Below are 13339 nucleotides of genomic sequence, written 5' to 3' on the forward strand. Positions count from 1 at the left end.
TTTAAGTATTTTTAATCTCTCTGCTTACACTGTGCATTGTTCTTGCACATCCTATTATATCCATGAGAGGCCTTAGCGTATTAATCATAGATGTTTTAAATTCTCATTCTAATAATCCCATCATCCCTGTCTGGTCTTGTTCTGATATGTCTCTGTCTATTCCAGTAGTCTTTTCTGCCTTTTTAGTATGCCTTGTGATTTTTTCCTTTTTTAAAACATAAAATTTATTTATGTTTAATTGACATATAACATTATATTAGTTTCAGGGACACAGCACAATGACTTTTTATATACACTGTGATATGATCACCACAATAAATCTAGTTAATATCCACTGCCTTACATAAATTTTTTTTATAAACATATAATGTATTATTAGCCCCAGGGGTACAGGTCTGTGAATCGCCAGGTTTACAGCACTCACGATAGCACATACCCTTCCCAGTGTCCATAACACCACCCCCCTCTCTCGACCCCCCTCAGTTTGTTTTGTGACATTAAGAGTCTCTTATGGTTTGTCTCCCTCCCAATCCCATCTTGTTTCGTTTATTCTTTTCCTACCCCCCAAACCCCTCACATTGCATCTCTACTTCCTCATAACAGGGAGATCATAGGATAGTTGTCTTTCTCCAATTGACTTATTTCGCTAAGCATAACACCCTCTAGTTCCATCCATGTCATTGCAAATGGCAAGACTTCATTTCTTTTGATGGCTGCATAGTATTCCATTGTAGATATATATACCACATCTTCTTTATCCATTCATCTGTTGATGGACATTTAAGTTCTTTCCATAGTTTGACTATTGTACACACTGCTGCTATAAATATTCGCGTGCACGTGCCCCTGTGGATCACTGCATTTGTATCTTTAGGGTAAATACCCAGTGGTGTGATTGGTGGGTCATAGGGTAGCTCTATTTTCAACTTTTTGAGGAACCTCCATGCTATTTTCCAGAGCGGTTGCTCCAGCTTGCATTCCCACCAACAGTGTAGGAGGGTTCCCCTTTCTCCTCATCCTTGCCAGCATCTGTCATTTCCTGACTTGTTAAATTTAGTCATTCTAACTGGTGGGGGGTGGTATCTCATTGTGGTTTTGATTTGTATTTCCCTGATGCTGAGTGATATGGAGCACTTTTTCATGTGTCTGTTGGCCATCTGGATGTCTTCTTTGCAGAAATGTCTGTTCATGTCCTCTGCCCATCTCTTGATTGGATTATTTTTTCTTTGGGTGTTGAGTTTGGTAAGCTCTTCATAGATTTTGGATACTAGCCCTTTATCTGATATGTCATTTGCAAATATCTTCTCCCATTCTGTCGGTTGTCTTATGGTTTTGTTAACTGTCTCCTTTGCTGTGCAAAAACTTTTGATCTTATGAAATCCCAATAGTTCATTTTTGCTCTTTCTTTCCTTGCCTTTGGCAATCTTCCTAAGAAGAAGTTGCTGAGGCTGAGGTCGAAGAGGTTGCTGCCTGTGTTCTCCTCAAGGATTTTGATGGATTCCTTTCTCACATTGAGGTCCCTCATCCATTTTGAGTCTATTTTCATGTGTGGTGTAAGGAAATTACATAAATATTTTTGTGTGTGATGAAAACTTTAGGATTTACTCTTAGCAACTTTCAAATATACATCATTAACTATGGGCACTATGCTGTACATTATATCCCCATGATTTATTTTATAGCTTGAAGTTTATACTTGTTGATCCCTTCACCCATTTTGCATGCCCCCAGCTCTCCACCTCTGGCAACCACAGATCGGATCTCTGCATCCCTGAACTTTTTTTATATTGATGATTTTTTTTTATATTTCACAAATAAGTGATATCTTATGGTATTTGTCTTTCTCAAACTTTTTTCACTTAGCATAATGACCTCAAGGTCCATTCATGTTGTAGTGAACAGCAAGATTTCCTTTTTTTAATGACTGAATAATCTCCCACTTCATGTATGTGTGTGTGTGTGTGTGTGTGTGTGTGTATGTATACATATCCCATTTTCCATATCCATTCATCTATCAAAAGACACTTAGGTCCTTTCAATATCTTGGCTATTGTAAATAATGCTGCAATGAACATAAGGATGCATATATCTTTTTTATTTAGTGTTTTCATTTCCTTCAGATAAATATCCAGAAGTGGAATTTCTGGATATGATAGTTGTATTTTAATTTTCTGAGGAAACTTCATAGTGTTTTCCATAGTGGCTGTACAAATTTATATTCTCAACTACAGTACACAAGAGTTCCCCTTTCTCCACATTCTCACCAACACTTATTTCTTACCTTTTTGATAAGTCAAAACTTACGTTTTTCAAAACAGGTGTGAGGTGATATTGTGGTTTTGGTTTGCATTTCCCTAAGGATTTGGAAAAATGTCTATTCAGATTTTTAAATCAGATTCTTTGCTATTGCTTTGTATGGATTCTTTATATATTTTGAATATTGTAGCTTATCAGGTATACAATTTGTAAATATTTTCTCTCATTTGATAATTTGCCTTTTCATTTTATTGATGGTTTTCTTTGCTGTGAAGACTCTTTTTAGTTTGATGTAGTCCTAATTGTATATTTTTGCTTTGGCTACCTTTTTGGTGTGTACAAAAAATCACCAAGACCCATGTCAAAGAGTTATTGCTTGTGTTTTCTTCCAGGAGTTTTATGTTTTCAGGTCTTAAATTCAAATCGTTGATCCATTTTGAGTTAAGTTTTGTATATGGTGTAAGATAGAATCCAGTTTCATTCTTTGGCATGTGGCTGCCCAGTTTTTCCAACACCATTTATTGAAGAGACTGTCTTTTCCCCAGTATATATTATTGGCTCCTCTGTCATAAATTAACTGACTATATATGCATAGGTTTATTTCCCGGCTTTCTATTCTGTTCCACTGATCTACATGTCTATTTTTATGCTAATACCATACTGTTTTATCTGTAATTTATTTTTCTTGATAGCTGGATATGATGTACTATGTAAAAGAAACTGCTATAAACAGGACTTTGGTAATGTGGTAGTAAAGTGTGAAGGGAGGGGAAGTGATTAGGTCTTAGTCTTTTAGTGACACTATGAATCTAGATTGTAAATTTCACAAGTATACATCAGTTTTGTTCTTCTCCGTTAGGTATAAGAGGATGGATAAAGTGGGCTGGAGTTGGGTATTTCCTTTTTTCCATGTGGAAGGCCAGAGTTGACTGGAATTGGGTACTTTCTGTTCTCCTAGGTCAGTTAGGTGGTAATCTATATGGTTAGGCCCTGATTAACTAGTTTTCCTGAAAGCAGGCTTTATTACAAAAAGACAGAATGCTCTGGCATATTTTAAAAGCTCCTGATGACACACATATGAGGGGATTTTTTTCTTTATATTTATTGTAAGAATCAGGTTGAGTACCTAAAGATAAATGACACAGAATTGTGAGGGCCTTCTTAGGACTGGGTCTCTCTGAAGTTTTTAACTTTCAGAGCTGTCCACATGGAGTCTCCAGCAAAACGTAATTCCATTTACAGTTTTAAGTTTCTGCTCTTAAAAGCTGTGACTCCCTATGTTTGCCTGATTCTCATCTTTGGAGCAGTGGTATACCTTGTATACTCCCTCTGTTATAAATTTAAGAAGAGTTGTTGATTTTTCAGTTTGTTGAGCTTTTTACTTCTTAGAATGATGTGGCAACTTTCAAGCTCCTTACAAATGCAACCAGAACCCAGAACACCAGTCTTTGAAATGCTTTATTTATGATAATTCAACTTCTAAATTTAGTAATAAGGAATATCAATAAGTTATTTATTTTCCCCCGATGTAATGAAATTAACCTGTCACTATATAGTTGGGTTGGTTTGGCAATCACCATTTAAAAAAATGAAACAGTTGAACTAAAGGTATCTGAAGTTGGGCTTTCTCTCTTTTATTTTGGATTAGTGTGGCCAATGAATGAAAAGGGAGAGATCACAACTAACACAAAGGAAGTAGAAACAATCATCAGAAGTTATTATCAACAGTTATATGCCAATAAGCTAAGCAACCTAGATGAAATGGATGCATTCCTGGAAAACTATAAACTCCCAAAATTGAACAAGGAAGAAATTGACAACCTGAATAGACCGATATCTAGTAGCGAGATTGAAGCAGTGATCAAAAACCTCCCAAAAAACAAGAGCCCAGGACCTGACGGATTCTCTGGGGAATTCTACCAAACTTTAAAAGAAGAAATAACACCTATTCTCCTGAAGCTGTTTCAAAAAAATCGAAGCAGAAGGAAAACTTCCAGACTCTTTCTATGAAGCCAGCATTACCCTGATCCCCAAACCAGGCAAAGACCCTACCAAAAAGGAGAATTTCAGACCAATATCACTGATGAATATGGATGCTAAGATTCTCAACAAGATCCTAGCAAACAGGATCCAACAGCACATTGAAAAGATTATCCACCATGACCAGGTAGGATTCATTCCTGGGCTACAAGGATGGCTCAACATTTGCAAATCAATCAATGTGATAGAACAAATTAATACGAGAAGAGAGAAGGAAGAGAAGGACCACATGGTCCTCTCAATCGATGCAGAAAAAGCACTTGACAAAATCCAGCATCCGTTCCTGATTAAAACGCTTCAAAGTATAGGGATAGAGGGAACATACCTGAACTTCATCAAATCTATCTATGAAAGACCCACAGCAAATATCATCCTCAATGGGAAAAAGCTTGCAGCCTTCCCGTTGAGATCAGGAACACGACAAGGATGCCCACTCTCACCACTCTTGTTCAACATAGTATTAGAAGTCCTAGCAACAGCAATCAGACAACAAAGGGAAATAAAAGGTATCCAAATTGGTAATGAAGAAGTCAAACTCTCTCTCTTTGCAGATGACATGATTCTTTATATGGAAAAGCCAAAAGACTCCAGCCCCAAACGACTAGAACTCATACAGCAATTCAGCAACGTGCCAGGATACAAAGTCAATGTACAGAAATCAGTGGCTTTCTTATACACTAACAATGAAAATACAGAAAGAGAAATTAGAGAATCGATTCCATTTACTATAGCACCAAGAACCATAAGATACCTGGGAATAAACCTAACCAAAGAGGTAAAGGATCTGTACTTGAGGAACTACAGAACACTCATGAAAGAAATTGAAGAAGACACAAAAAGATGGAAGACCATTCCATGCTCTTGGATCAGAAGAATAAACATTGTTAAAATGTCTATACTGCCTAGAGCAATCTATACTTTTAATGCCATTCCAATCAAAATTCCACTGGTATTCTTCAAAGAGTGGGAGCACATAATCCAAAAATTTGTATGGAATCAGAAGAGATCCCAAATTGCTAAGGAAATGCTGAAAAACAAAAATAAAACTGGGGGCATCACATTACCTGATTTCAAGCTTTACTACAAAGCTGTGATCACCAAGACAGCATGGTACTGGCATAAAAACAGACACATAGACCAGTGGAATAGAGTAGAGAGCCCAGATATGGACCCTCAACTCTATGGGAAAATAATCTTCAACAAAACAGGAAAAAATATACAGTGGAAAAGACAGTCTCTTCAATAAATGGTGCTGGGAAAACTGGGCAGCTATATGTAGAAGAATGAAACTCGACCATTCTCTTACACTGTACACAAAGATAAACTCAAAATGGATAAAAGACCTCAACGTGAGACAGGAATCCATCAGAATCCTAGAGGAGAACATAGGCAGTAATCTCTTTGATATCAGCCACAGCAACTTCTTTCAAGATATGTCTCCAAAGGCAAAGGAAACAAGCGAAAATAAACTTTTGGGACTTCATCAAAATCAAAAGCTTCTGCACAGCCAAGGAAACAGTCAAGAAAACAAAGAGGCAACCCACGGAATGGGAGAAGATATTTGCAAATGACAGTACAGACAAAAGGTTGATATCCAGATCTATAATGAACTCCTCAAACTCAACACACACAAAACAGACAATCATATCAAAAAATGGGCAGAAGATATGGACAGACACTTCTCCAATCAAGACATACAAATGGCTATCAGACACATGAAAAAATGTTCATCATCACTAGCCATCAGGGAGATTCAAATTAAAACTACATTAAGATATCACCTTACACCAGTTAGAATGGCCAAAATTAGCAAGACAGGAAACATGTGTTGGAGGGGATGTGGAGAAAGGGGAACCTTCTTACACTGTTGGTGGGAATGCAAGGTGGTGCAGCCTCTTTGGAGAACAGTGTGGAGATTCCTCAAGAAATTAAAAATAGAACTTCCCTATAACCCTGCAATTGCACTTCTGGGTATTTACCCCAAAGATACAGATGTAGTGAAAAGAAGGGTCATCTGTACCCCAATGTTTATAGCAGCAATGGCCACGGTCGCAAAACTGTGGAAAGAACCAAGGTGCCCTTCAACGGATAAATGGATAAGGAAGATGTGGTCCATATACACTATGGAATATTATGCTTCCATCAGAAAGAACGAATACCCAACTTTTGTAGCAACATGGATGGGACTGGAAGAGATTATGCTGAGTGAAACAAGTCAAGCAGAGAGAGTCAATTATCATATGGTTTCACTTATTTGTGGAGCATAAGAAATAGCATGGAGGACATGGGGAGTTAGAGAGGAGAAGGGAGTTGGGGTAAATTGGAAGGGGAGGTGAGCCATGAGAGACTTTGGACTCTGAAAAACAATCTGAGTGTTTTGAAGGGGTCGGGGGTGGGAGGTCGGGGTACCAGGTGGTGGGTATCATAGAGAGCACAGATTGCATGGACCACTGGGTGTGGTGCAAAAATAATGAATACTGTTATCCTGAAAATTAAAAAAAAAAAAACACGGTATCTGAAGTACATCACAGGTAATTAGGGTGAATACATTTTAAGGCAATATATTTTTTAAGATTTTATTTTTAAGTAATCTCTACACCCAACATGGGGTTCAAACTCACGAACCTGAGATCAAGAGTTGCGTGTTCCACTGACTGAGCCAGCTGCCTCTAATGTACTATTTCTTAATGCAGATCATAGAATAAATTTTGAAAGATTATCATGTTAAGGAATGAAAAATTTATCGTATATACTTGAAATGTAAAATGACCTTAGGGAAAAAAGTACTGATTAAAATATCAAAGTACTTTTAGGGATACTTGGGTGGCTCAGTTGGTTAAGTTTCTGCCTTTGGCTCAGGTCACAATCCTAGGTAGGGTCTGGAGATCAAGTCCTGCATTGGGCTATTGCTCAGAGGGGGAGCCTGCTTCTCCCTCTGCCTGACAAAAAAAAATTAAAAAATCTTAGGGACGCCTGGGTGGCTCAGTTGGTTAAGCAGCTGCCTTCGGCTCAGGTCATGATCCCAGCGTCCTGGGATCGAGTCCCACATCGGGCTCCTTGCTCGGCGGGGAGCCTGCTTCTCCCTCTGCCTCTGCCTGCCATTCTGTCTGCCTGTGCTCTCTCTCTCCCCCCCTCTCTCTCTGATAAATAAATAAAATCTTTGAAAAAAAAAATTAAAAAATCTTAAAAAAATATTAACAAGTCAGGAAATGACAGATGCTGGCGAGGATGCGGAGAAAGGGGAACCCTCCTACACTGTTGGTGGGAATGCAAGCTGGTGCAACCTCTCTGGAAAACAACTTGGAGGTTCCTCAAAATGTTGAAAATAGAACTACCCTATGACCCAGCAATTGCACTACTGGGTATTTACCCTAAAAATATCAAACTACATTTATTTATTTATTTATTTAATTTTTTTATTTATTTTTTTTAAAAAATATTTTATTTATTTATTTGACAGACAGAGATTACAAGTAGGCAGAGAGGCAGTCAGAGAGGAGGAAGCAGGCTCTCTGCTGAGCAGAGAGCCCGATGTGGGGCTCGATCCCAGAACCCTGGGATCATTACCTGAGCTGAAGGCAGTGGCTTTAACCCACTGAGACACCCAGGCGCCCTCAAACTACTTTTAAATAAAATTTTAAAACAGAGATGTTAGTGTGAGAAAAAATAAGGTTCACCATTATCTTATTTACTTGGATCCTCTATATGGAAAGTTCATGAATTATGATAACTTAATCAAAATTGGATTTTAGTTTACTTTTATATTAAAAAGAAAAGAGATTACTTGAAAAATTCAAATGTATGTGAAATGGGACTCATTTGCATATAGATACATGAATCTTTATCCTTATGCCTAAATACTGAAAATTTGAAACCATATTACTTTTATTAAAATCAGTTAAATCTTATAATCCAGCAGAAGCAGCATGTCACTTAGATTGGAAATTTAGCAATCAGATGCATGGATATGAATTCCAGCATCAATACCCACTGATATGGTGACCCTGGGCATGCCACTGAATCTAAATGTTAATTTTCTAATTGGTAAAATGGGAATTATCTACTTCTGTGATAGTTGGAAGCAAATCATAAAAATATGAACGCACACATGTGCAAGAAGCTTAACAACCTAACATGCTATGTAATTGTTAGGTGTCATCACCAAGTAGATAATAAAAGTCTTGTTCAAGTAGAAACAAAGCACTTTTCTTAATTTTTCCTCCTCTCCTAAAACAAAAAGTCTCAAGTGCTAAATGTCTTATGAAGTACTTTATCAATTTAATTGCTTTACTTAATTCACTGTAAATGGAGGTATTTTCATCTATATTTTTATATACAGAGTTTAAAAAAACACAATTATTTCTGATGATTTTGCATGAAACTCAAGTAAGTACTATCTCACTATTCTGGAAAGGTAAATTAACTGTTATTGTGAAAGGGTTAACTAGCTGAGCTGTAAACAAATTTACTAAGGAAATATACAACATATTGAAAAACATGTTGTTTTACTTCATACTATATGTACAAATAGGGCTGCAATTACAAATAAGTGGTACCATTAAAGTACCAGAGGCCAGGTCCCTACCTGAAAATGGCTTTTGGTTGTTCAAGTTAATAAATACTACTAATAAAAAGAAACTTGAAGATAAAAATTCTTTATTTTTCAAAACATTACATTTTTTAAAAGATTTAACTTATCTGAGAGAGAGAGAGCCAACATGTGGTGGGGGTGCAAGGGGCAGAGGGAAAAGGAGAAGCAGACTCCCTATTGAACAAGGAGCCCGATGCTGGTCCTTGGGATCATGACCTAAACGGAAGGCAGATGCTTAACTGACTCAGCCACCCAGGGCATCCCCAAAATTCTTATTTATTTATATATTTATTTATTTATAAATAAGCTCTGTACCAATGTGGGGCTCAAATCTACAACAACAAGATTAAAAGTTGTACACACTACTGAGCCAGACAGGTGCCCCCAAAATAAAAATTCTTGTTATAAATAAGTGTGTAATGTATCTGATTGGTCTTCCTACAAAACTGATCTCATTAATACAGGTTTTAATCAAACTTTCATGTATTAAGTTTTCATGTATTAAGACGACTTAACATTATAGCATTAATTTTAAATTAGTCACAAGAGTATCAAACTCACCTTGATTGTGCCGCCAACAACTTCCATTACCTTGCCTCGATACCACATAGTATCTGATCCTCTTACTGCACAGGCTTCTCCCTTTTTCCAGAAATAAGGCTCCAAAAGACCAAGGCATTTTAAATTATTTTGAATTTCATTCATCATTTTTATTAGCTCGAGTTCTGAAGAAATTATTAAAAATAGAAAGCATTTAGGAAGAATTTACTACCATTTTCAATATGAAATCATCAATAACCTTTAATAATTTCACCACCTTGACAATAGCATAAGGAATCAATAGAGTTTTAATAAAGATTAATTCAGTCAGGGCACCTGGCTGGCTCAATCAGTTAAGCATCTGAATCTGAGTTTAAGCTCAGGTCATGGTCTCATGGATCTTGAGATTGAGCCCTGCCACTATCAGCATGGAAATCCCTGAGATTCTCTCTCCCTACAGCTTTGCCCCTCCCACCATGTGCGTGCATGTGCCTTCTCTCTCCCTCCCTAAAATAAATAAATCTTTAAAAAAAAATCTGATTCATTCATAGCTTCTATATGTTTCAAAACATACTACTAACATGTAAATAACTATTCTGTTCTCTGGTTATGAATGCAAGCATCATTTTGGGAGTAAAGCATCATTAAAAGCTCTAAACACATACTAGGAACACATAAAAGAACCATAAAGAAACTACCACTTTAAGATAAATCATTTTGCCAATATACCTAAGTAAAATAGAACACAAGTCAGGTGTTAGTTGATACTTAGATACAGCATAATTCTGGGATATAAAATTAAAATTCTGATGTTGCTACTCACTGCTAATTGGATCATCAATTCCATAGTAAATACATAACCCCATATAGCACTGAAAGCAAAGTGTGGGGTCAATTCCCATAAGAGTTCTACCACTTTAGTTGTGTGATTTTGGGGTTGTTCCTTTACCTCCATAAGCTTCAGTTTATTCTATAAACTTGGTATAATAGAACTTATCTCCATTATCAATACTGTGTAGGATTAAATGTAAAACATCCAGAACACTTCCTGAAACATAGTAGTCAACCAGTTTTAGCTATGACTATATAAAATTTAAGAAAAGTTTCTGGATTAAGTACTACTGCTGAAAGTCTCAAACTCTGTTCTCTTCTGGTATAGCCAATTGCACAGATTTATTTATTTTTGAGTCAAAAAACAGTATTTAGGAGGTCAACAAATGAAACAAAAATTTCAACAAATTTAAAGCCACCTATCTATAGGTGGACTTACTATGGATTTCATGGAACTTTAAGACCCATGAGTGTTAGAGTTATTGTCAGTTATAAATTATTCTGGACACACCTAGATTGTAGTAAGTAAATACTTGTACATAAATCTCAGGAAATCTTTAAATATTCTCAAAGGGCCCCCAAACTCCAGGCATCCACTGTGATTTCTGTCCTCATTCTGAATGAATATAAACTTCTATATCTTTTTTCTTAGAGAGCCTCCAAACTTGTGTAAGTGCCAGGTCTTACAAATCTGGAACCACCCCCATGCTTAACTTAGGTCCAGTGTCTATTCTCAAGTGTTTCAATAAATGATTTTTATGTGGAAAGCACTTTGAGTTATTTCATTTAACATCACAACAAACCTGTGAAAATGAGGTTAAATCTTGCCCAAGGTATTTCAGCTTATAACTTACTAGAGAATTGGAGCTGCTAGTTACTCCTTGTACTGATTAATTCCACATAACATAAAATATATTACCTGAAAATTTAGGTACTACAAATATAGTTCCATCATCGCCAATACAGCTGACAATTGCCTCAAATACTTTCATGTTAGGAATAGCTGGTGGTCTGTAGCATCCAGTGGTTCTTGGTTCTGGAATTTTCTGCTGAAATTCAGATACCCTGTACTCACTAATAACATCAGCAGCTTTTTTGTCAGGTTCAAAGTTAATCTTAATACACTTAGTAACCATTGAGTCTTCTTGTTCCAAGGGGATTTCCAGAGACTTCTCAGATGATGAATAGCTGTTATTTAATTTTGTAATTCTGTAACATTCAAAAAAATATTATATCTAAACATGAGCAAATAAAAACATTCTGTGGAAAGCAATATAAAAAGAGTCCTTCAGATATACTGGGAATTTAAAGAATATATTTGCTCTAGTCTAGGATACATTAGTCTAATTTGTTACATAAAATGAGCATAATTTAGGTAATAGTAAAAATTATTTTAAACTGTAAGTGAGCCTGATGAGAAGAAAATTAATAAATTGCACTTAAATGTTTTAAAATACTATGTAATATTTACATGTTACTCTGTCTTAAAATTTCGTATTAAGTATATCACCAGTATTATACAATTAACTAGATGTTAAAGGTAAATACAACAACTTTAGGTTGATTCTCTCTCTCTCTTTTTTAAAAGATTTAATATTATTTGAGAGAGAGAGAGATCACAAGTAGGCAGAGAGGCAGGCAAAGAGGGAGGGAGAAGCAGGCTCCCTGCCGAGCAGAGAGCCTGATGCTCTGCTCGATCCCAAGACCCTGAGATCATGATCTGAGCTGAAGGCAGAGGCCTAACCCACTGAGCCATCCAGCCATCCCCTTCAGGTTGATTCTAATGTAGTCCACAGACAGAACATGCACATGTTCTATCAAAATAATACAAATATAAGTCCTTTAAAAAATAATACAGTACTAGGGAGAGAATGGTAATATGCTATATTCATTCATAATTTTCTTTTTACTTCCTATCATTCCCTTCCAGTTTAAAAAAAAAGTTACGTCTACTATTAAAAATATCCTAGGATATAGGATTTTGTATTCTTCTTGTATTTTCTTTCAAAAGGAGATAAACATTTATGAAACAGCCACATAATATTTCAATTAAGATCGTTCTCACTTGGTCCCCTAGCCTTGAGATAGCTAGTAGTTTAGGGGATACCGCAGTGGCAGATGTTAGCAGTATTAACTTGCCTAGTATTTTTCACTTTAACATTTATCAAGGAACTGCTTTAGCCTAAAGCCAGTGAACCCGAAAAGAGACACATGCAGGACATCAATACACAGACCTCGCCGTTAAGAGCTAGTTAAGTCAGCATTTACCATGCCTAGGCAACTACTTCATGTCCCATTTTATTTTGGGTTTCTTATTCTCCTTCCCTTCCATCAGGATTAGAGTCCTTGTCCATATAAGGTAATATATAGTAATGCAAGATTAAAAAAAAAGAAATCTGGCCATGTATGGTATGAAGTGGCTACTTGGAACATGTGTTTGCAATTCCAATATACCTTACGTCCAAAAGGAAAGAAATAAGAAGAGGAAGCTAGGGCTATAGCAATATCTTAATCCTTTGCCCCTTGGACAAATGGTACCTTAAACCACAAATTTAGTACCTGAAAAGACTTTAAGTAAATATTCAATTACTTTTGTGCTATCCATCTCTGTTTCACATAAACACATTTTGGTATATACCTACCACAATTTCCAAAATAAAGCTTAAAGATTTATGTCTAAGCAAATGGTGTCAGAGGGTCAGATCTGGTAACAGCTATGTAATTCTCTTTTCCTCTGGTTTAGACTATAAATGCCGAAGCAAAAGGCAAAATATAAAAGCAAGGGCACCTGGGTGGCTCAATGGGTTAAGCCTCTGCCTTTGGCTCAGGTCATGATCTCAGGGTCCTGAGATTGAGCCTCGCATCGGGCTCTCTGCTCAGCAGAGAGCCTGCTTCCACCTCTCTGCCCACTTGTGATCTCTCTTTCTCCATCAAATAAATAAATAAAATCTTAAAAATATATATATATATACATATATATATATATATATATAAAAGCAAAAATATCAGTAGGAATTTAAATATGCAAGAACTAATGGGCCTGAATATAGAAATTAGTGATCTTGAATGAATTTATTTCTG

At 36.4% G+C, this 13339-nt stretch overlaps 1 protein-coding gene across 1 annotated transcript in view; it reads right to left on the reverse strand.

Moving 5' to 3' along the window:
• RNF17 (ring finger protein 17) overlaps positions 1-13339 on the reverse strand; it is a 170128-nt gene that overhangs the window by 43902 nt on the left and 112887 nt on the right. Inside the window, exons 25-26 of the mRNA XM_059144058.1 lie at positions 11178-11467; positions 9449-9612 (exon numbers count right to left, since the gene is read on the reverse strand). Coding sequence (XP_059000041.1) covers positions 9449-9612; positions 11178-11467 — 454 coding nt within the window. The remainder of the gene's footprint in view (positions 1-9448; positions 9613-11177; positions 11468-13339) is intronic.

This window comes from Mustela lutreola, chromosome 13, assembly GCF_030435805.1.
Source record: "Mustela lutreola isolate mMusLut2 chromosome 13, mMusLut2.pri, whole genome shotgun sequence".
Taxonomy (NCBI): Eukaryota; Metazoa; Chordata; class Mammalia; order Carnivora; family Mustelidae; genus Mustela; species Mustela lutreola.